Source organism: Mchenga conophoros, linkage group LG5 (genome assembly GCF_057382185.1).
Source record: "Mchenga conophoros isolate Kocher_MC1m ecotype Shallow Benthic linkage group LG5, M_conophoros_male_GT1.1, whole genome shotgun sequence".
In the NCBI taxonomy this organism is placed as follows: domain Eukaryota; kingdom Metazoa; phylum Chordata; class Actinopteri; order Cichliformes; family Cichlidae; genus Mchenga; species Mchenga conophoros.
The window spans coordinates 38,328,760-38,353,331 of NC_140530.1; the positions used below are offsets into that span (position 1 = coordinate 38,328,760).

Genomic DNA, 24,572 nt, shown 5'->3' on the forward strand with positions numbered 1-24,572 from the left:
ACGAACTAATCATGTGATTCAGGTGTGTTGACCCAAGGTGAGATCTAAAACCTGCAGGACACCGGCCCTCGAGGCCTGGAGTTGTCAGAGGTGAGACAGCACAGGCAAAACTAACCAGGGCGGGGCAGAAAAATATAAAAGAAAGAAAAGTGATAAAGGTGAGGAGAAATGGAAAGTCAGAACTACTACTTTTAAGCAGAACTACAACAGAAAGAAAGAATCCAGCCGGCGCTGCACAGACGTGGAGGCCGCTGCAGAGACAGACGTCAGAAACACCTCGTTAGGACGGCCGGTGACACAAACATCAGGAGCTGCTGGGATTGGCACAAACGAATGAAAACCTGATCAGGGAACTTTATGGGATCATTCCGACTCTTGCTTTGGGAATAATCAAACTACAGCTCAGCGACAAATACAGACATAAAGTGCGGACAGGACTTCGTGCGCGTGGGTCCATGGAGGCCACGTGGTGGGAAGCTTGGACTTCTTTAATAAAGTACAATAAGAGAGAAAAATTCATGTCACTTATTTCATTCATTAGCAGAGCGAGTGCAGCTGGATCAGGGTGTAACACTTCATGTTGCTTTATCATCCGTCTGATTAAGAAATAATATTCCTGCATGACTCGTGTACGTTACACAAGGAGCTGCCCTCTGTCTGCTTTATGATTAATCGCCGCCCCAGTTCTCGTCCACATGAACAGCGACAGGTTCTCGAGTTCCTGGAGCCAAAGATTAAATCTTTAATTTGCTTCTTTTGACACATCGAAGTCAAAACTGCAGAAATATTGAGTTTACTTAAAGCTGAAGTCAGTCTCCAGGTAAATATGACTCATTAAATCACTTTAAATAATAATAAATAACTATAATAATTATGTGTGTGCGCTCACGCTTTGACTGGCACAGACAGACTTTCTAATTTGCAAACACAACTGCACGATAACAAAATGCAAATCTACACAAAGCTTTCATTTGACCTTCGACCTGCTCCGTGCATAAACATCTCATCACCTCCCCCCTCGGGATGAAGACTAACGTGGGCCGTTACAGTGAGTTAGGACTCGAGGGCCGGTGAGTCTGGTTCTTTGAGGCCGAGCCGGGCCGCGGACAAAAGGAGACTTTCCATCACTTTTAATGGAGGAGCTGACATCGCGCGTCGAGTCTGGATGAGCGACGTTGCCTTTTCGCTACGTGGCTCGTAAACTTTTTCCATCCTCAGAGGACACGTTGACGTTATCGCAGGGAAAAAATAAGACAGAAGCATCAGGAGTGCTGAGAAATGTGGATGGAAACTCCCTCTTAGTCCCTCAGGTTCTCGGACAATTTAGGAGAAGATAAACTTTATTTAGCCCCCAAATTCCTCTGATACAGCAGCCAAAACATTAAACATAATGTAGCTACAAGTACAGCAAATACACATGTGGATTATCCCACATCTGAGAAACGTCCCACCTGCCTCCCTCGGGAGCAGCCGATTTATTTTGCATACAATAAATGTACTATTTTGTTGAACGAAGCCATGTGAAACATATTACCATGTATATTTTGTATATTTTTGCCTTTCAGGCCCTCAAAGTTGAGCTTTGGCGCTCTTTGACTCTTTAACTCTTTAACTCGAGTCATTTTGCTCCAGCGTTTTTGAGTCCTTTGAACTTTAGACGTTCAGGAGATCCACATGAAACTTTCAGCACCAAAAGTAAAGAACACTTTGCAGGTAATGAGGAGACGCAGGAGGGATATAATGCAGGGAGGAGGACACCTGGTGCAGCTTTGATGAGTTTGTTCCCACCGCAGGCTCAGGAGCACAGACGCTGATACCAAACTGCAGCGAGGCAGCCTCAGTGCAACAGTACACACACCAGCATGTACAAAAGCACACACACACACACACACACACACACACACACACACACACACACACACACACACACACACACACACACCTGATGGATCAGAAACTGATTTTCAGCATCTCCACTGATCCAAAGAAGTTCTTCCTCGGGGAGTCTGAAGCAGCCGTCCTGCCGCCCAGCAGCCGACACACTCCTGGGTCATATGAAGGCAGTCGGTATCAAAGCCACAAAGAGCAGAATGGAAAACAGACCTGAAGTTCAGACGGGATCAGCTGGATTGAATCAGAGCGTTACATCCATGGAGAACGAGAAGCACATTCCAGGAATCCATCTGGGATGCTGCAAAGCGCATCAAACACAGAAAGGATCGGAACGCCCGCTTCAACCACGGAAAGCACCGCGCAGCACGGATGCTTTGACAGATTACACCTTCAGTCCAGCAGCAAGAGCGCAGGACGCTGCATCCTGTCACGCCGTGAAAGCAAGAAGATCTGCTCACATGATTCCCAGACGTGGAAAAGTTAGAGGCAACAGAAAGAAGCATCCATGCAGGATGAAACCCTTCATGTGGTTTTCTCATTTCTAAACAGGTTTCTGGAGGTCACCCTGTGGAAGGATTATTAATGGTCGTCTTTGTCTCCGCGCGTGTTGGCAGCTACCTGAGGTCAGAGTTCGGCCTCGCCTTTTCGGACTTTTTTCATTTTAATTATGTTTAAAGTTCAACAAACTGTAAGAGAGATAAATTCAGGATATTTGAGGACAGGACAGTCTGGAATAAGTGCTGTTTCAGTTCTGGGTGATGCTGACTCAGCCCCCAGCAGCCTGACACGTGTAACTTTCACTAACCAGCTGCAGGTTGCACTAATACTGTGATTTTCTCCTCTGCTCTCCACGCTGTGCTGTAACGTGCACGGATGACATCTTGCTTTGTCATTCGAGTGCCCGCTGGGATCAGTGCGTCTGCCTGTTTGTCTCTGGATGTTTCTCTGCTGCTCATTTTAAATGTTCCAGACTGACGAAAACAAAAAACTCCAACCACGAGTGAAAGTGAGGCTCTTCCTAAGTGCTGCAGCCCAGCTTTGAACTTCACTGCTCTTTGGCCGGCAGCCATCAGATAAGACTTATCAGGAGCCGTTGTTGATTCAACTCATGGAGCTTGACTCGGCTTTTAAGAACACGAGCAAAAAGCCCGCTGCGTGCTCGCCGATCTCCATCTCTGGGCCAAAACCTGCTGTCAGTTTTCCTCCACGCCTCACGCTGACATGAGCTTTTCCTCGTTTTCTCTCCTTTCACTCAGCAGCCAGCTTGATACAAACAGAGTAAAACCCTCTCCTGACCAAGAGGGAGTCAAGTAGCTTCAACGGGCTCCACTCAGGAGCTTCACAGATTCAGCGAACCTGCAGATTTAAAGGGCTCTTCCTCAAGTTTCCTTTAAATTAAACCAATTAATTTTGCAGAAACAAGTTATTTGTGCTCATTTTTAGGCCACTTAGATTTCTTCCTTCTGAAGTCAAGAGTCTTCACAGTTTAATCCCCCAACTAATCTCAATGTCAGCCTCTTTTAAAAATATGAAGGAGTGAAGGAAATGCATTAAAACACTGGAAACTAGAAGGACACCAAAGCCAGTGCACGTCTTCCTTCAGCCCTGCATCCGTCTCCACCAGCTTTTGTGTTGTTCTGGTCACCTCAGACTCGTGGCCCACAAAAGAAACCCGAACTTGATTTGATGTTTGGGGGATAGTTATTAAACTTTTTCTAGAAAAAAGTCCAAATAGTTTTTTGTCCCCTGATTCTCTCTGTCCCCCTGAAAACTTTGGACAAAGGTCAGCGCTTGCGTCCCATCATCACTGAGGACTTTGGGGGTTTTGAGGTCTCTGCAGGTGACTTACCTGTTGCAGAGCAAAGCCTTGTGATGTTCAGCTTCTTAATTAAGTTCATTAACAGATTATCATGCAGCTGTTTCCTCTTCTGGTCGGTGGTCAGTCTGCATGTTTGCTTAAGGTCCAATGATCGTTGGGTCTATTCGGATTTATTGTTGCTGAGAATTATTCACCTTCAGTTTGATTTGGTTTCAGGACCGACTCCATTGGTATAAATAAGGAATGAATAGGTGACTCAGTAGAATGAGCTGATGACGTCTTATTGTGGAAGCCAGACAAACACAGAGTTCCCACAGCAAAGAGTCCGACGACCAAACGAAGCAGAAAACACTCAAATCAACACATCAGAGAATTTTTGCATTTTAATGCACAAAAAAACAAAATAGTGAACAGATCATTTTCTCTAATCACATCGTTTCAGGACAGAATATAAAAACCAGAAAACTGAAATGTCGCGTTTTCAGTCTGTCACTGACACGCTGCAGGTCATGTGTCACAGAGCGAGCTCCCACGCAGAGCACACAGGTGTCTGATATCTGCACAGCAGCAGCGCTGCAGTTTGAGAGGCGACACAATGACACAAAGCAGCCAGGAAACAACAAACACACACAGAGGACAGGAAGCAGCAGCCCCACGGTCACACTGTACAGCAGAGGAGGGGGTGAAGTCCATAACAGGAAAGGCCGGGACAATGGGGGGAGGTTTACCCACGGCAGAGACACGGAGCCACTGTACCGTCAGATCCTTCTGTGGTTCTGCCTCTAACAGCCTCGGCTGCAGGTGCCTCAAACATGCTCACAGGGCCACTCACAGCTCGAATGTCCATGAAAAACTCCTGTGGGCTCCTTTAGTTTAGCCCTAAAAGCTTCTAACTCAGAGCTGTCACACTCATGTTAATTCATGGACATTAAATGATGTTTTTAAGTGTAAAGAGAAGCTCATTCATATGTAATGAGTCATCCAGCAGGTGGAGAACAGCCTGCTGAGCAGAAATAAGAAGTTTCAACAACATGTCTCAGTTTTTCCACTTTCAGTCTGCAGTAACTCTGCCTCGGGCTTAAAATTCTCTCTTTCTTAGTAAAAATAAAGTGAAGAGTCCATAAATTATGTCTGCAATTTTTACACTTTGCAAAGTCATCCAGAAGACACATCGAACCTGTATGATGGGCTGTAGCTCCTACTCTGCAACCCTCAGTGGCCAAAGCTCCAACAAAGACACAAGACGGGGTGTCCTCGCTGACCATGAAAATTCCCTGGATCCTCCTCAGCTGCCACCAAAATGCCAACAAAACCCTATAAACTTCCCCAGTGACAAAAATACTCTTCCTCTGTGGGCACTAAGGCCACCTCAGGCACCAGCACAACTCCTCCACAGTGCCCAGCCTGAAACCTCCCCATCAAGGATTCCTCACATCACCAGAAGATATTTATATAAGCAGAACTGTACCTTCTAAACGGGTGTCGTTAGTCCTGCCGGGACTGAATGAGATTAAATTAAACCTTTTCATCAGCTTAAAATCTGCTGGAAACTTCCCACAAACCTCCTGAGCGGAGACACGGGAGGATGAGTCTCCTCTTAACACACGTGTCCTCTGTGGACCAAACACGTCACCGATGCATCAGGAATAAATCATAAGAACAGTAAAAATTAAAAACACACACTTAAAAAAAGCTTTCCTCCTGAGACAGCAGCAGCGCATCCACACGCAGAATGAAACTTTCACAAACTCACCGAGCAGAAGTCTCTCTGTGTGCGTGGATCTGTCTCCGTCTCACTTTATTCCGCTTCCGCAGAGCCGCCGCAGATCCCGGTGGTGATGCAGCGGGTACCGGACGGGTCACCTGAAGGCTTCACACGTTATAAACACACTGAGCGCGTGCGGGCTGGAGGCTGAGCCACTCCTGCACCCTCAACCCACCCGCCCTGAACGTGCTGCCTTCACGTGCAACTCGGAACGTCCGACGTCCACATTTCACAGTGATTGGAGTCTGTGGTTTTTATCTGCCATCCACACTGACGGGCAGTGCCTGAAGGGGTTTAATTACTGATGCACTGAAAACAACGCAACGACACAAGCCAGTAAAAACACAGAGATAAATTCTCAAAACAACCAAAAACACTTTAATATTCTAAAATAAATACGACGCAATATTAATACAAACAGACGCAAACTGACCGGAAAGAAAAGCAAACGGCTTCAAAACTCTAAACAACAAGAAAAGCAATAAAAGTGCAGAACTACATAATGGCAAATCCGGTTTTTAGAAAAGATACTGTTCGAGCTTTAAAATAAAATTAATAACTTGCAATATGCAGCAAAAAGTATTTCTTTCCCAGAATTCAGTTAATATCTGCCACCATGAATCACACCCCTCTGGCTATCACACTAGATTACACAGGGCCAAGGCCCCCGGTCCACGAGCTCAGTCTGAAGAGGCTTTATGAGACAGGAACAATGAGCCCAAGGAGGCCAGTTAGAGGAAAAAATGCAAAATGAGTCAAAAACATTAAGAAAGACTCAAAAACCCAACAAAAAACGGACAGAGACAAACAAACTCAGGGTTTGGTTGAATTAAAAATGATTTGGCGTCAACAAAGAGGGACAACAGACTTAAAGACTTAAAATGACACAAAAATGAAACTTAAAGCCATAAACACTAGTTTAAACACTTAAATATATTATAAATAAATCTCTGCCAGAGTTAAAATATTTTCCAGCACGCATGTCACATTTTTTCACCCGTCAACCTTGGATCGTGGTTTTTCCCACAGCACTCGGTGTCAGTAAACACACCTGGGCTGACACGCTGCAGCGCCCTCTTGTGGTGTTATTTTATCAGCACAGAAATAAAAACGACATTTTCTCCAGTTTTATGTTTAGATGTCGGATCTTTATACCTCTCGTGCAGCCGGTTTCCCGCCCTGACGCTTCAAATCTAAAACGGATCAATAAAATGCATCAATGTTTAACCGTTTGTAGCCACGTGATTTTACCTTCAGTTCTTGAGCAGGAATCTGACTCTAAAAATATAAAATACCAAAACATTTATAAATAATTTCAATAAAACATGTTTTTGGATCCAAGCTGGTGGTTTTCTAGTTCAGGGACTGCACAGACACCACAGGGTAACGATAAAAACATTTTTATTTGTGTGATAACTTTACTGCAAACATCGGCAGGTGATTTATAGTTTTTAAAACAATAAAAGATATCAAAATGTTATTTTAGCTGTACACATGAGAGTCTGTAGGGATGTACAAATGTTAAATACAGCATGAGACATGTTTTCTGTGTCACTTCAGGAAAAATGTCCAAACACTGGACGGGTTTTACAGAAGCTGTAAGGGGAAAACGTACGAACAGTCCCTACTAATGACATCATTAGAAATAGACAAGCAGGTTCAAACTGCTTCAGACAGGAAGCTGCATTTTATCATCGCTGGCAGTAAACTGCTGCACTTAATCTTCCAGGAATTTGGCCTGGAGTTCATTTTCTGCCCCGAAGAAGATTCGTCTCTTCTTTTACATGTAGACTTAAAAAAAACAACAACTTTAAGGCAACAGCCGTACGACACACGGGTCGCCTGCTCGACCCGCTGAACCTGCACCGAATCACCTTACAGCTCCAGAAAAATCCTCAACCAGATTAAATTCAATGATGTTTATCCATCAAGCAAAACTTTACACTTTACTATTGAAGTCCATCATTCATATTTATATAACAGCGATTCCATCCCTGTAATTATTTGCCTAACAAGACCTGGACCGTTGGATGGATGATTGGACAGGCTGAAGAAAGGAGGCAGGAAGACCCTGAACCTGAACCGAGCTCAGCTAAAAGACTGAAAACACTCAAAACACCAATAAAGAGACTTAAAGTAGAAGCTAAAAATTACAACAAAGACAAAAAAAATGATGACAAATATGGAAAAATCCAAAGAAAAAAATATGAAAATAACGAGAAACTGAATAAACGTGACTAAATATTTCAACAAGGGTATTGATAATGACAAAAACATAAAAAAAAGATGACCACACACAAAAAAACAGACTGAAATCACAAAGAGACAAAAATATGCAAAAAAACCATCAGAGAAACCAAAACCAATCACAGAGAGACTGAGAGCGAGACACCAAAATGAAACGTCCAGAAAGGTTAAAAATCTTTGGTCATTCGTGTTCTGTGATGTTCTGGGCGGTGCTCCTTCTAACAATGACTTTCAGTATTGATTATTCTGCCAGTTATTTTCTCACTTAATCACTTTTCTTTAAAAACATCACTCAATGAGAATTACCAAGAAAGATCTCGAGTCGAACCTGACGCTGTAAGTGCACTCGTACTAACAGTAACGAGAGTAACAGTGTGGCAACGAGTCTGACTGCATCTGAGACCAAAAGCAGCAACTTCAGGTGTTTAAAGCAGTAAAATGAGGTTCGTGCAGAAAATAAGAGAATAAACCCTGAGCGTGACTGCAGGACGTCTGAAGACTGAACATATAAACAACTAAACTCCAGGTTGTGATCTGACCTGATGATGTACTGAACAAAAGCATTTAGCACTGAATGCCACAAAGAAAGCACCAGCAGCAACAGGAAATAACCAGGTTGGTAAACAGGAAGTAGATGTAGGGCACACACACACACACACAGTGGGTGGATTATAGCAGATTAGAGAAAGAGGTATAATTCATACTGATTCATGGTTAAAATAACTAACATGCATAACAAAGTTTATCTGCGGATATATGGAAACTTTTCTAGTGAAAATCCATCAACATGTTTAACTGAACCGACACCTGCGACGGCTTTGGGGCCACTTATCTTAAAAGTTTGGCTCCCTGTGATTTGGAGGTGAATCCTGTCAAAAATAAGCTGAGCTTTGATCATAAACAGAGATTCTTAAGTAAACATACAAAACAAAAATGGTTATATGGGTCGTGGGATTAAATATCGATACCGTGCTGCCTACAGGATGGAACATGCAGAGGGATATTTGGAGGTAAACACTTTGTTCTCCCGCCCGTAGACGAAGAAGCTGTAGTCTTTCCCGCTGTAGGTGTAATAGGCATGAGTGAGGGGCACCAGCTCGATGCTCTGACGCTGAGGAGGGAGATCGGACGCTCAGAGTCGACACAGAGCAACAAACCTCAAAGAAGGTGTCTGAGATCGGCCGAGAGGGCCGCGTGCGCGTATCTGTACCTGCTGCAGGATGCGGCTGGTGGCGGTGAAGCGCTCGAGGTGTTCGTTAATCAGTTTTGTTGAAACCTCACAGATCTCCTGATCCGGGAAACCCTGGATAGGATACACCTGGCAGCAGCAGGAAGTCTGTATTATTATAAATGCATTCATATAGTTCATATTCATCCACACGCTGACCAAACATCCAGGTGTGTGGTTGCACTCTCTCCCACAGCAGGACAGAGGAAGCAGCCGGTGTGGATCCAACACACAAATGAAAGAAAGAAAAATAAATGTGTTACCAGCAAACTCTCATCGACGAAGAAAGCGTCTCCCGACACCTTCTCGAACTTCCTGTCAGGAAAGTCGGGCTGGCGGTCGGGAATGAACTCACTGACGTTGTTCTTCCTACACATTTAAAAAATAAACACAAACGGCTGAAGCAGTGATGTCATACGGAGGGCCGTGGGAACATTTTGAGTGATTTTGATACCACGTCACTGTGAGCTGGATGAAATGCAGCAGGTTTTGGCTGCCGAGACAAACGGAGCAGGTCTTGTAGCCGTGGCTGTGGCAGCTCAAACACCTTCAGGAGCGAGAGACCGACAGCAGAGTCAGAGACAGCGTGAAAAACAAAGAGAGCAGAGCTGCAACGGCTGCCTGCAGGCTCCGTGCAGCTCCATCTGTGTGCTCTCCCTGCTCCCGATTCATCATGTCAACTTCATTTAGGGAGGACGATGAAATCACAGGGAGGTCAGACTGTTTGGGTTTGGCCAAAAATCTGTGAACAGGCTTGTTGCATGATCAAGCACCAGGAGGTTCTCCTTCAGACGCCTCGAGATGGTGGACTTTCTTTGGTCCTGTATCCTGCAGGCTCATCCACGGATGCTGCATCGTAGCCACAAACATGACCCTCACCATCCCTTCCCCTCTCTCTCTCAGTTTGTGTCAAAGGCACAGTACACCCTCGGGGAGGCGTGGCCTCCAACGGCCTCCTGACTGCCACACCTCCCATGTATGTTACAGTTATCCCTCCACTGGAGTCCTCAGTTCCTGCTGGACATCTTTCTGTATCAACACTCACTTCCTGCCTGCTCTTCATCATCATCACGTCTCCCCTCAGTCCAGGGAAAGCAGCTCAGACTTTTACAGGTTGACACGAAATCGTGCCTCCGATAAGCAGAGACGTGTGTCGCAGCACAAAGTGCTTTTGTTAGCTGTCCCTGATCATCTGCACATTTTAGTGAGAAAGAGGCAGAAAAGCAGCAGACTGGGCTCTCACCTCTTTCGACCTCTGCCATGACAGGAAGTGCAGTGCTTGTTCCTGATACGACCGCGGCCGTGGCAGAACGTGCAGCGCTTCTGCAGAACGAGAAGAACAGATTAAAAAGATTCATATTCACTGCAAACTATGTTTGATCATTTTAAACTATGATGGATGTGTCTGAACATTCAGAGTTTCTGTTTTATCTTAAGCAGAGATGAACAAACAGAAAATAAGTGCGATAAAAATCAACAACCAGCAGATATTTTTCATGTGTCATAATTCGCAGTTAAAGCTGGAAGCGAATCGTGAACGTTCTCCCATTTCTACTTGTCCTGTTAATTTAATAAAATATGAAACGCTTTAAAAGCCGGACCTGGCCTCGGCCGAAGCAGGCGGTGCAGCGAGTTCTCCCGCAGCCTTTGCACTTGTGACACACCTGGAACACAAATTTGTGTTACTGTGATAAAACAGCAGCTCAGGAAGCTGAAAAAAGACTAAGAGGCGCAGAGCCGCACCTTCACGAACGACGAGTGCGGCACTCGGATCTTCTCCACCTTGTCGGTGTATCTCTGAGGCAGCGACACCGGGATGTCCCACGGCGCGGGGCTCATACCGTACTGAGGACCGTCCACCGTCTGACCTGTTTCACACCAGGACAACATAACTGATGAAGAGTTATCCCGCCTCGTGTGACCGACCGCTCCTCACCCTCAGCCGATTGATCCTGTGTCACCACATTTCTCCACTTTAGATTTTAATCATCAAGTTTGAGCTTTTCTGATGTGTTTTCCCCCCGAATCAATACTTCTGACAGATACAACAGGAGGTGAAACAACAAGATGAAATGATAACAAACTGAAAGTTTTCAGGTTTCTGCTGCTTTCCCACCTCGAGAACTTTTCCCAGGAACTAAGAACCGTTAGAGGAACTCTGTCTGCTTCCAGCACAGGAATCAGGATCGGGAAATTACTCCACCACCTTAAAAAAATCCCTGCATGTAAGAGGAACTGCCTTTAAACAGGAAGAACAGGAACTATAAAGAAACTTGGATTAGGTGAGTAGTCAGCTGCTGCATTACCACCACCTACTGGACTCCAGCAGTTAGTTATACAGCCAGCAGTCGCAGGGTTTCTGCATTTCGCTGGTCTCTTGCCTTTGTATCGTGACAGACGTGGATCTAATCCTGTTGTTCATGCAGGAAACACATCATGTGAGGAATTGTTTTTACCGTTGTAGGGCTCAAACTGCCAGGCGCTGGCTCTGGTCTCGGTGTAGGTCTCCAGTCGATACTGCAGAAAGAAAAGGAGGCAGACTGGAAACACTGGCAGCACTTTGGATTCAAAACCAAGTAAACTGGGTTTCAAAGAGAAACTTAAAAAGCTTTAAAATCATGTTTGCTGTGAGCTGTTAAAGCTGCCGTGGATCCTGGACAAGCTTTGCTTCCTTACATCAAACTCCGTTAAAGTTGAACAGCACCGACTCATTTAACATGGAGCTTTGGTGTTGTTCTTTATTTCCTGTTTCAGAGGCGGACGTTCAATGATCAAAGTTTCTGATAATGAGGCTGGTTTCTGTGCAGGCACTCTCTGTGAGCCAAAAGCTCAGAGCCAGGAGTTTTTTCTACCCCTGGCTCTGTATGATGTCATCCTAATATGGTCATGTTATCTTAGGTGTACAGCTCCAACCACCTGCTGTTTAAACCTTCTGTTTATGGCAGCCAGCCAATCAGGAGGAGTTGTCTTAAACAGGGAGGAGCTAAAGCAGCTTGTTTCACACAGAAGAGGACCTCAGGGTTCATGCAAAGCTGCTCTAAGCTGAGCAAATAATAAAAACATGAACCTGGAACTGAGCAGAATAGCTCCTCTTTAACTTCCTAGGACCTGGCGTCCACATATGTGGACATCACATTTTGGGTTGTTTAGACCAAAATATTCAGTTTTGCTCTACAAGGGCCTGATGTGCACTTACGAGGATGTTGTACTGTCACTGTTCTATTGAAATTTAAAGCGAATGTCCTCATATGTGGATCCCATTTTTCTCAGAAACAAAAATCAGGTAAAAAAAATAAATCACGTAATTCTTTGCTTTTACATTCATCAGGTTCCAATCAGCCCAAAGAACAAAGCGAAATTAAAAGTGCCATGAAAGAGTTCAGGTCTCAGGAGATTAAACAGAAATGCATTAGGACAGCCATCCCCAACCACCGGGCCACAGGCCGGTACCGAGCTGTGAGAGATAACGTTAACTCGGTTTCCCTGGGTCTTTCCCCGTGTTGTAGTTGTGTGTCTTATTTTGAAAGAAATGTTTACACGTTACCATAGCGACCAGAGAGCATTAAGGGGCAGAGAGGCAGACGTTACTCTCAGTGTTGTTGGTGCATTTCAGGAGGACGCTGCTAATAAAGTTACACAATTACACAGTGAACTCATGTTTATTGTTATATTTACAAAATGCCACAGTTTTTGTCTCGGTCCTATCATTTTATTTTGTTGTATTTATCCGCAAAACCTTAAAGGCCGGTCCATGTCTGACATTAAATCGGTCCGTGGGGACCACTGCATTAGGATACTCTCCCACTATGACAGCTGAGATAACCTCCAGTCGCCCCCAGCAACCATGGATGCATGCATGGATGGATGGATGGATGGATGGATGGATGGATGGGTGGGTGGGTGGATGGATGGATGGATGCATGGATGGATGGATGGGTGGGTGGATGGATGGATGGATGGATGGATGGATGGGTGGGTGGATGTTACACCTGAGGTCTAAAATTGTCAAGTAGCTCTTTTACAGAAAAGTTGAGAGCCATCTTCACCACCATGTCTTAAGTATATTAAATGTTTATTATGTTATTTTATGATCATTTTTATTGCATTACTGGCAGACACTCTTGTATTATTTACACTTATTAGATTTCTACACTCCTCCACCCTTATACTGATATCTAATTACTGAAACACGTGTGGGAGGAGGCACTTAAACTGCTAATTCCAGGAGGTTAACACACGCCATCAGTCACATCTGAACTCTGTTTTTGCTCTGTTGTTCAATTTAATTGAGTCTTATTTCTAAAGCTCCACATCCCAACACAAATCAAAGCCAGACTTTGTTATTCCCCCTTGTTATCAGATGTACCATTTTCATTTCTCTATGGTCAATGATTCATTCTTAAAGGCATCGTTGTTGTTAAACTGTTTTAATGAGTGAAGTTAAAATCATTAGCAGTTTTCTTGCAGATGTCATGTTGGTGTGAGTTAGTTTTGGGAAACATAAAGCCACAGGTATGAGACCTACCCTGTACACTGTGATGGGCTGCAGATCTTTGAAGGTGAGGTTCCTGGCAGGTTTGGAGCTGTAATTCCATTTGGATTCCACAAATTTGAGCAGAGCATCTCTGGCTACATCCTCTGACACCGAAGGGACCCTGGAGAAAAATATCTTTCATCCCACCGGGCCTTCATTTGTTTGTCGAGCGACTATTTTGGCTGAGATAAAGCAAAGAATCATCTGCAAAGCCTTTAATAAAAAGATGACCTGCAGGAGTTACCTGACGTCGGGCACTGATGTGCTTCTGTTTTGTTCAGGTTGGGGATTGTAGGCAGGGGGCGGTGGGTACAGCGGGTTATCGTCATCTGGACAAACGCATGAACAGAAACACAAAAACAAAGGCAATGAAGGTGGTGTTGGTGTACAGAAACCTCAGAGTAGAACAGAAGGCTCACCTCCTCCTTTGAGGCCCTGATATCCATGAATATCATCCAGCCAGCCAGGAGGTGGCGCTGATGGTCCCTCCTCTGGTATGTTTGGATCGAATGTACCTGAAAAGATGGGAAGAAAAGATTGTTTCTGTGGTAAAGTCACAGTTTGAGTAGAAATCATGGAAAAATCAGGTCTGAAAAGTGTCATAAACCTGCATTTTTATTTTTATTTATTTATTTTTTCTGCCTGTCCCGTTTGGCTCTTTTGCATCAGAATTGTTGTCTAAAGGCAAAGAAAGATGCCCAACGGATTTACTTTACCAAACTGACCATCCCAGCCTTGCCGTAATGGTCCATTTGATTCACCTTTTATTGTTTATTTTATTTTCACTTACTGAATACGGGACAGACTTGACTGGGGGAAAGAAGGGGAGAAAGAAAGAGGGAAAGAGAAACAGCTGAGAAGAGGGACGGGGGAGAAGGGCAAAAGACAAAAACCAACAGAACGGGCAGAGAAAAAAAATGCATATATCAATCACCTGGATCACCTGCTGAGAAAGAAAAAAGAAAGCAAGCAGAAGAGAACAAGAGTAATAGAATAAACAACATCACAATGATATATGGGAATATGACAGTAAATACTAAATGTTAAACATTATTGTGCAGCACATAAGATCAACAGAACACAGTGTGCTTTGAGGTAGGAGCCAAAAAGGGTGTAGTTTGTGGGTGTGATCACCCGTGTGTACACCTGTGAGCATGGACGCGCTTGTTTTTTTTTGTTTTTTTAAAGGTTCCTTCATGTAATAATCTGCTAGAGGGTGTGGGGGGGCCACAGCCCCGTCCTCCAGGGCGTGAAGCAGGTGTGGAGGAGATCAAAACTCCAGACATCCAGAGGCCCCCAGAACACAAGAGACCAAGGAAGACCAACAGAGGGGCAGCCGCGCCACTGTCCCAGAAAGAGCTGAGGAGAGTCCCAGATGAGGGCTCACTCAGCAGCCGCGGAGCAGAAGCCAGGGGGAGTTGCAGTGACGCGCCCGTGAGCTCCGCCGGCAGCCAGCCGTGGCTGAGTGACCGAGCCCCAGGCCGAGAGGCCGGGGGCACCCCACCTCCGAAGTGGCCCGAGCGAGCCCCAGGCTCCAGGCCCCGATAAGCGGCCGCCAAGGAGTGAGCCGGTGTGTACCTGGACGCCCACCCCCGGACACAAAGAACCACCAACGCACCGATGTCTGAGGGGGTCCGCCACTGGCAGGGGAAGTGGTGGTAGGGGGAGATAGGCCTCCAAACCTTGGAGGGCCTGAGATGTCCCCAGAGAGGTGGCGCCTGACACCCAACCTGACATATAGACACAGACATACAGGCACACACAGATACAAACATCCATTCCCACCCTCATGCTCTCATATGCACTCACTCCACACTCAACCAACGTGGAGACAGACATAAAGAGACGCTGTACACACAATCACACTCCCCAAGCGTACTCTACAAACCGGGTCTAGGTGCCCCCGCCCCTGCATTTTTTCTAATGGCCAGCAGGGGGCGACTCCTCTGTTGCCATTTTGATACCACATGATATGTCGCATGCCCCACAACGTCAGAGCATGCTCTTAATGAGACGATGGATGGTGTCCTTGCACACCACAAGTGCCAGAAGAGTTCTGTTTCTACTGTGTTCTACTGTTCTCTAGCATGGGACTGATGGTATCAAGTGTTTATTCACCAGGAGCTGCCTGCAGCATTGTTGGTCACAAGCAGGAAGCCAGGACCCAGTGCAGCAGCGTGGCCTCGTACAGTGGCCTGTACGAGGCCTGGCCTGTAGACGTCCCTCCATGGATATGCTAACCACCAAACCGCTCGTGCTGAGCGATGTTACAGGCAGCATAACATTCTCCACGGCTTCTCTAAAGCATTTCACGTCTGTCACCTGTGCTCTGGGTGAAGCTGCTCTCATCTCTGAGAAGCACAGTGGCAGACCTGCTAATTCTGGTATTCTATGGCAAAGGCCATTGGGCTCCACAGTGGTGGGCAGCGAGCACAGGGCCTGCTAGAGGACATGAGGCCCTCATGAAGGCTGTTACTGATTCACCCCAGCAGCCTGCTGCAGGTCGTTTTATAGCTCTTGCAGTGTTCATCCTGCTGATGGGTTGAAGGCCTTCTACAACCCCGCCCAGCTCTCCCAGAGTTACTGCCTGTCTCCTGAAAGTCCCGTGGTGGTGATGTTTGAGTTGGGAGGTTTTATGCCAGACATAAATTCTGGTGCCAGTTTACTTCTCTGCTTTGGTGTCTTCAGGTTCTTGATAATTGTGCTCTAACCTGATTAGTCTCACCTGTGTTGTTCTAGTCACACCTGTTTCCAAGCAGTCAGTGAGTTCCTCAAGTGTACGTAGATCGTCAGGGATTGTTTCGGTACACTTCTATTTAAGCCTTTAGAGTTTGCTTCACTGACTGATCACCTGTTAATGATCTAAGCCTGTTTTTGGATTAAAGCTCTGGACTGTGGAGCGCTCGAGTAAAAATAAGCAACATGCTGCGAGGGAGTGGCCAGTGTTTCTGTCCGCGTGGCAGGAAAGGAGGATGCATTCTTTAGCAGAGGCTGTCAGGAAACTTGTCCAGCCTCAGGAAACAGCTCACACGAGCATTATTAAATATCACTATAAATATTTACACACCAACTCATTATTCCACTGCCAGTACATCAGATGGATGCACTTCTACGGTTTTACAGCACGAGTGTGCACACTGGTGCACTTCTGTCTTTGCAGTCACATTCCTGTTAGAGGCCAGTCTATCACAAACAATTAAAACATTAGAGCGATGCAGTGTTGGGGGAGATTGGCTTCAGGTACCAGTGAGACAGGAAATACTATTCAGAAAGTTCTCTTTGTGAGAGTTCAGGATAAAGAAAGGCTTAAAAATCCTTCACAGAAGTTTATAGGATGGGGTTTCATAAGTGTGGGAGCTTAGACCAGCTCCCAACAAATGTGATGGTAAAATCCTCCACAGAACTCCAGCAGACATCTCAATGATACAGGCTGGACTGACCGGCTCCACCAAATCAGATTAAAGATCAATCAGTGTCTGAACTGTTTCAAAGACACGAGGATGGAGGCGCACACCTCCTGAGCTGTCTGTTTAAAGCAGTGTCACTTACATCATTTATTACAGTCTGCTGCTGCTTTTAAAATAGATTTTAATTGAAATAGAAAATAAATGTCATAATTCAGATTTTTGTATTGCTCACACCCACAAATGATCCCAGAAAGTTTATTCTGTTCATCTGTTCGTAGAGCCATCGGTGGGAGAACGTGACGAAACGGTCCTGCTAATACATTAAAACTCAAATGTCAGCTGACAGGAAGGAGGACAAAGGCAACGAGGAAGCACAACGTGGAAAACTAGTTATTGGGAATATTCCTTCCTTCCCCAAAACATATTGTGAAGTTAGAATAGTCGATAACACAGCAACTCCTCGTGGTCCTTTTCCCTGAGGAAACGTACAGAACTTACAAGCTGAGCTCTGTATTATGAAGTGCTACCAAAAACAGAAGAAAATGTAGAAACAGCTACAAAATCTGTGACTCTGCAGTGATGCTGCAGCTTCACAGAGCAGGTCAGTGAGCCTGCAAAGGCTTTGTGTTGGAGGGCTTCAGTTTAAATCCAGTGAATCTGGAAACGTTTAACAGACTGGGATAATGGGGAAACTGGACACAGGTGTGAAATTGAATAATTGAATAATCAGGCCCCATCTTATCTTAATGACCTTGTAGTACCATATCACCCTATCAGAGCACTTCGCTCTCGCTCTGCAGGCCTACTTGTTGTTCCTAGAGTATTTAAAAGTAGAATGGGAGGCAGAGCCTTCAGTTTTCAGGCCCCTCTTCTGTGGAACCAGCTTCCAGTTTGGATTCAGGAGACAGACACTATCTCTACTTTCAAGATTCAAACTTTCCTTTTTGCTAAAGCATATAGTTAGGGCTGGACCAGGTGACCCTGAATCCTCCCTTACCCATATGGAAAAGATATATTTATAAATCTTATAAAGTTTGTATCTGTCTTGTGTGAAACTTGTATGAAAAGCATACAAGAGTGAAAACAGATATAAGATCCCTTGAAAAATTATATAATGAAACTTGTATGTTTTGGATACTTACTAAAACAATGTATGAAAGTAATGAGAAAGTGGCCACTTTCATGAGTAAATCATGTAAGTTTTTACAATTTCTTTTCCATATGGGTAGTTATGCTGCAATAGACGTAGGCTGGATTCCCATGATGCACTGGGTGTTTCTTCTTCACTCCTTTTTTCACTCTGTATGTAATCATTAGTTATTATTACTCTCTGGCTCTCTTCCTGTCTGAACCTTGTGTTCAGACTGCTGCCTGCATCTGTCTCATGTGTAGTCGTGGTTTTTCTCACTATAGAAATCGAATTGTACCAAAAACATCTGAATAACAGAGTTTAGCTGCTTCGGCCCATGAAACGACTGAAACGACTGAGACGCAGCTGTGCCATTTCAACACACAGCTGTGCACATCAGCATTATCTAACAGAAACAAAGGGGCTGATGGGAATAAGTCTCCCTCCTACAGTTTAAGCAAGTTAGGACAAACTAGCAGCTTCACTATGAACACCATCTGAACACAGCCTGGTTTGCTAATCTTTTCCTGGCTTTGAACGGATCACTTTAATTTCTGTCAACACACCGACTCGGGACATCTAGTGATTCCCTTCAGTGTTTGTCTTCACTCTACACAGTTCCTCAGTATCAGTAACCTAAACAGTGCATAAAGCCTCAGGTAGAATCAACTCCGATTCAAAAACAGGTCTCTCTGAATAAACCGTCTCATTTGAACTCAGCACAGAAAACTCTGATTTATTCTCATCAGAAATACATTTGTGCCCTTATTACTGACCTGACAGCTGTGACTATTAAACAGATTCATGCACATTAGGATATGTGAACTGCACGCTCAGCTAAATGACGCCGCAAAATTAAGGCTCTCGGGCTAAATTTGGCCCACTTTATATTCTTAATTATGGCCACAGCTGTTGACTGTACAGTCACACATGCTGTGTGCAAGATATGGAGCCACAGACGAGCACAGAGATGTGGAAGCGTCACAGCAGCACATCTCAGCTCAAAGTGATGGTTTCACTCTTACAGGTGAACCACACGATCACAGAGCTCTTCCTATTCCTGTCTAAATGTTTTAAAGTCTATCAAACCTTTTAGTCGACTGATTAAGGACTCATGCTGTACATGACACAACTTCATGACACATGCAAAGTTCATTAAATAATGCAGATCAGTAAACTATGAATGTGAATTCTCAGTTTTCTATTGATGGGGGCAGGGATAGCTCAGCAGGTAGAGCGGTCACCCCATGATCAGGAGGTCGGGGGTTTGAATCCCTACACACTGCTCCCCGCTGCGCCTTAGTGGCTGCCCACTGCTTCACTGAGTGAATGGGTCATATGCAGAGAGAGTAATTTTCCCACGGGGAAAATTAATTCAAAAATTCAAAAATCTCATCAATTAAAGTTGATCTACAGAGAATTACATTTTTATAGGACAACAATAAATCAGCAGAGATATAAACACAGACAAATCTATAAACACGGAGCCAATTAAACATCTGTTTTTCAGATTTATTGTTCACAGCTAAAGTTAGTTTTTATGTCCACGCTGGTATTTGGTAGTATAATAACCAATAATAACCCCCATGAGAAGCACAAATAGCATATTTTTACACAATAGATGCGATTAAACCACTTCCACGGCACCGTGCAGCCATTTAACATGTGCGTCACGATGTCGCCCGACACAAACACTTTGTCAGCAACCCAACAGCTCTGAGTGTTTTTCACGAGCCGGGTTTTCTTCCAGATAAAAATACAGAGGCAGCGAGCTCGTGGCGAGCGGTACACAATACCTCTGGCTGAGGGATAAAAATATCAGCGAGAAGGTGTTTCCCGCCACGAAAAGATCTGGGCTGAGATGGTCTCAGTGTGTGAGAACGCTCTCAGGGAGGGAGGATGGAGGGAGGGTGATGGAGGCAGGAGAGAGAAAAATAAAAATAGAGTCAGAGAGGGGGAGAAGGAATGTGAAAACAAAGCCAACTTATTACTGAGGCTTTAGCTGGACAATGCATCCAAAGCCCCTTCGTCTCCTTTTCTTTCTCTGAAGCTCAGTTTCTAAAAGTCTGCTTTAACTCCAGATCATTTAATTTAATAGACAAATTTACTGTTGACTGGAGCTGCGATGGTTCCTCAGTTAGACCCTTAAAACAGAATTCATTAGCAGCATTTAAATAAATCATTCATTAAGCTCCTCTGATTTTCCCTACTGTCTGTCGTATACGGTTTAAACTGTTACAATGTTGCAGGCCTAAATAATGAGCTCTGGTAATGAACTCTTCAGAGGCGATAAATGCTTTACGCTCCACTTCCAAACGCTCCCAGTGTGACATCGTCCGTCAAAGACACACAGCTGGTCTCAGGGCGACGTTTAACAAACAGTCAATCTGTCTTTGGTGCAGAAACACACACAGAACCAAAAGTAAAGTTACTACATGCTTTATTTGGTGTTTTAAGGATCATTTAAATGATCTGAAGCTCGTGTTTATCTTCAGCTATGTGAATACCACACTGCGCGTGCTCACCAGTTCGGCTTGGTTCATTAAAATTTGTTTAGGTTCGTAAATCTGATAAAGTGAAACTGGTTTTGGCAGACAGATGAACTCACTCAGAGTGAGATAAACACCGAGACGTAATCACTGCGCGTCTCGTGACACGGCGCCGCTCAGCGTGGCCTCCTCACACCATCCGACCCCTCCCACACACAGATTGAAAGGCTCCATTATTACAGCTCATTTAATGATGCCTGACCAAGGCTGTGACCAAAACCTTTTGCCTGGTCATATTTTACATGTTGTCACATTGAAGTAGCAGAATGTTAGCCAAACTAGAGACGCAAAACAAGCTTCAAAAACTTGGACGTTTTCTCCAGTTAAATGCCAAAAGCATTCAGTTACTATACTGGCTGTGCAACCTATGCCTTGTTGCCAGACTCCTGGGTAGGTAGGACGTCTTGATAACTGCAGGTCAATAAGCAGCAATAGAGACCATCTGCAACCATCTAACAAGAAAAAACACGTACTCCCCATCCGACTGAAAGTGGTTGCTGGAGGTTGACGTCGGTCACTGTGAAGTACACTGATAAAAAATCACTCGCATCCACTAAGAGACCAGTCAGTGCAAGGGAGGGTTCACCTTCAAAATAAAAGTTTGCCTTTCAAAGCATGTTGGCTACAGCAGCGGTCCCCAACCCCCGGGCCTCGGACCGGTACAGGTCCGTGAGGCGTTTGGTACCGGGCCGCGAGAGTTGAGGCTCAGGTGTGAAATGTATAGTTTTCAGGGTTTTTATCAGTTTTCAGCGTTATTTTGTTATCGTTTTTATCGTTAACTCGGTTTTCCTGGGTCTTTTCACGTGTGTTATGAATAAATCTTATTTTTTTCGGTACCGGTACTAGTTTTATTTTGTTGTATTTATCCGCGACACCTTAAAGGCCGGTCCGTGGAAATATTATCGGGCATAAACCGGTCCGTGGCGCAAAAAAGGTTGGAGACCGCTGGGCTACAGCACAGATGAAAAACCTTTATTTTGAAGGCTCACGTCAGGCTTTTACTATGGCTTGACTAGTAGTTATAACAAGGAGACCAGTTGGGGTCTACACCTCATCACGCCCACCCCTGCTATACATCAAGCTGCAGTCAACAGAAGGTTTCCCCTCATGCTGACCCTACCTTTCTGCTCAGCAACATCAGGTGTGGTGAACAGGTGTGTGCAACCATATTTATCATCTAAAACACACCCATGAGTCACGCCTCAAAACCATGCACCAATACAGAGTGTGCATCTAAACCAGGGGTCCCCGATCCCAGTCCACGAGGGCCGGTGCCCCTGCAGGTTTTAGATCTCACCCTGGGTCAGCACACCTGAATCACATGAGTGATTAGTTCATTACCAGGCCTCTGGAGAACTTCAAGACATGTTAAGAAGGTAATTTATCCATTGAAATCAGCTGTGGTGGAACAAGGACACATCTAAAACCTGCAGGGACACCGGCCCTCGTGGACCCCTGATCTAAACCAACCCTTGTAATCCAAAAACAAGAAAAACTCATATGGCTCCTACAGCTGTGTTGGGCCAACTGGTTACTAAGTACAGTAACTGATGAAGTACAGGTTATATAAATGGGATAACATTCTTCATAACGTACCGTAAACTTCTATCCAGATCAGTAGGAAAGTAATAAAAAAGATTCATTAGCATGAAAAACGGTGATAATTCATATGTAAACAATGTGTGAGGACAATGTCAAAGCTCATGGCATCACATCCAATATGGCAGACAGGAATGTCCAAACCAAAGAGTCGCCCCCTGCTGGCCATTAGAGAGAAGGCAGGTCCCCGTGACCTTTGCTGCAGTCGTTGGTAGTCACGTAGGAGCAAGAAAAACAACACTTTTTCGATGGTTATAATAATGACAGATCTTTCTTTGTTTTTATGACCATCCTTACATGATTTTTAATTTTAAACCCTTTGATGAAAAGCAGTTTAGTTTCCTAATTTCCTGCATTTACTACATTTATTTTTGTATTTTAGAACTTTCACTTTTGATACTTTGTGTCTTTTTTAACAGTGTTATCATGGATGTATGGTTATGACCACGGGCCCTATACATATGATAACAGTGTCATACTCGTGCAAATAGTTTGATGGCACAACAACATGCGCCAGTAACATTTTATAGCTGCGACACACAGCAACATCAACATCTAATCCAAAACCTAATCTAAAGGTCCATGTGGTAATCTGACACAACAACCTGAAGTAATTAAAAATTAAAATATGACCATATTTATTTTTATTTATTTAATTCTTTAATTTGCCTGACTCCATCTGTCAGCCTGTCCATCATCACTGCGAACAAGAAGGGGCTCAGATCCTGATGTAATCCCAGACACCAAAACATCACAGGTTCACAGTGATGAGTGTTCTGAAACAGAAGTGGTGCTCCCACTGCTTTATGTATTCCAAGGAAGAGGGAGGAAGTTACAAACTGATCATACCACGCTGTTTTGTGCCCTTGGCGTTATCAGCACCTGTAAAGGGAGTTGTCTTCTCCAACTGGAGGCTGAAGTTCATCTAGTTTTAGAACCGTCCACAGAACAGTCTATTACCGTGTCACAACATATTCTAATCTAAAGCACTTAAATACTTTAAATTAGAATAACAGAAACTTTCTGTTTCTGCCCTCTCTCCTACATCTCCATACCTCTGCAGGTATGTTGTATGGACCAACCACCCTTCCACTCTTCTTTTTCTTCATAGCTGCCCTCACTTCCTCCTTATTAATTCAGAGTTTTACTAACACTTCCAAATTTACTATCTTCCCTCCTGATTTTCTTCAACACGCTCAGTCTGTTATCACCCTCACCTGCTGCACATCCTTTCAAGCTCAATCATCTATCGAGCCAATAGATACGAGTCATTTATGGGAGGTTATGGGCTGTCCTTGGGCAGCATTGGACTGTCCGCATCCGTCATTGATGGAGGTGGTGTCAGAAATATGTGCTGCTTGAGCTGCTGATGGACCATCAGTCAGCTGGAGTGAAGCTGGTTGTTCAAACGAAAGCCGCTGTCAGCCATCCTGCTGTGTGTTCTTTTTATCTGAGATCTTTCTTCTCCCGTTGCTGGTTAACTCCACTGTCTCTCACTTCCCTGTTCTGCCCACTTATCAGCCAATCAGCACACAGTGTCATCCACGTCGAGCACCATGTGGTTGGGATTTTGGAGTACAGTAGGGGCGCACCTCTCTACAGACGGACACCAACGCTGCAGCAGAAAGGAAGCCTCTGGCTTTTCCACCTCTCTCCTCCCCAACACTCCCAGTGCTCCTGTTTACTTTTTTCCTGTCCCAGTAAAACTTTTACACGAATCAGACACGATGCATTGTTTTGTTTTGTAATTTGTTTCCTACTTTTATCGCGATAATACTGTAAGATTTGGATTATCGTGAGTTGTCCAAGTACATCTTCAAACCCTGATAATGAGCAGACTGGTGAGTGTGTGTAGTGTGCAGAGGTCCGGGTAATCATGAGCGTTTTGAGCTCTCAGCCTGCAGACGCTCCTGACAACTTTAAAGACCACAAAGAGCTGAAGAGGAGCAGAGCGCTGGAACAAAAGCAGCTCTCTGCTCCCTTTGAACATGCTCACCCACATCTTCTTCTTTCTCGTCCATTCCTCCGCTGCTCACGGTCGTTAAACGTGAATGAAGCGCCTAACAACAAGTCGCGCGCGGTCACGGTAACAATATACCACAACTTCCGGTTACAGTTTTCAAAGAGAAAAGCTTCTGTGTGGGATACAGTGTGTCACGTTTCCTGTGAGGTGTGCGCTCAGTGTGTGAACTACAGCCGGATTTATTAGAGGTGTTTCTTTTCATAATTTCAGTGTTTTTTATTCTGTTTTGACTTTTCTTTAAAGTCGGTTTAGTTTCAGTTAAATTTCATTGTTTCAGTTTAGTTTTTATTGTCTGAACTGTTTAGTTTTAGTTCCGTTTTATTGGCTCCAGTGTCACTTTTAAACTTTGTGGGTTTTATTGTATGGAGAGCATACGTCA

At 44.6% G+C, this 24,572-nt stretch overlaps 2 protein-coding genes across 6 annotated transcripts in view; both read right to left on the minus strand.

Moving 5' to 3' along the window:
* Nucleotides 1-5,624, minus strand: part of LOC146575110 (semaphorin-3D) — a 103,632-nt gene extending 98,008 nt beyond the window's left edge. For 2 of the 3 annotated variants that reach the window (XM_085275318.1, XM_085275315.1), the window contains exon 1: nt 5,466-5,624. The gene's annotated coding sequence lies outside the window, so the exon portion shown is untranslated. Of the gene's footprint in view, nt 1-5,180; nt 5,289-5,465 lie in introns of those variants that run through there. The other variant, XM_085275316.1, reaches the window with a different exon arrangement.
* Nucleotides 5,625-6,861: 1,237 nt separating this feature from the next.
* LOC146575111 (protein SSUH2 homolog) lies at nt 6,862-24,272 on the minus strand. Of its 3 annotated transcripts, none has more exons than XM_085275322.1 (12): nt 24,167-24,272; nt 13,906-14,001; nt 13,731-13,815; nt 13,478-13,607; nt 11,409-11,469; nt 10,696-10,820; nt 10,554-10,616; nt 10,196-10,275; nt 9,407-9,499; nt 9,216-9,321; nt 8,935-9,042; nt 6,862-8,835 (listed from the first exon to the last, which is right to left on the minus strand). In XM_085275322.1, the coding sequence occupies exons 1-12, from the start codon at nt 24,189-24,191 to the stop codon at nt 8,701-8,703; spliced, it is 1,107 nt and encodes a 368-aa protein (XP_085131448.1). In that variant the 5' UTR covers nt 24,192-24,272; the 3' UTR covers nt 6,862-8,700. The 3 variants fall into 3 exon arrangements, with proteins under 3 accessions (XP_085131448.1, XP_085131445.1, XP_085131446.1); XM_085275319.1 differs by lacking the exon at nt 24,167-24,272 and adding an exon at nt 14,277-14,424; XM_085275320.1 differs by lacking the exon at nt 24,167-24,272 and having other exon boundaries at nt 13,906-14,396.
* Between the last annotated feature and the right edge of the window lie 300 nt (nt 24,273-24,572).

Coding starts and splice junctions, on each gene's coding strand:
- LOC146575111 (XM_085275319.1), bottom strand. CDS start 14,409: ATGCATTTTTTTTCTCTGCCCGTTCTGTTGGTTTTTGTCTTTTGCCCT. Junction 9,500..10,195: donor CATGGCAGAGGTCGAAAGAG/GTGAGAGCCCAG, acceptor TCGCTCCTGAAG/GTGTTTGAGCTGCCACAGCC. Junction 8,836..8,934: donor CCAGCCGCATCCTGCAGCAG/GTACAGATACGC, acceptor CTCCCTCCTCAG/CGTCAGAGCATCGAGCTGGT.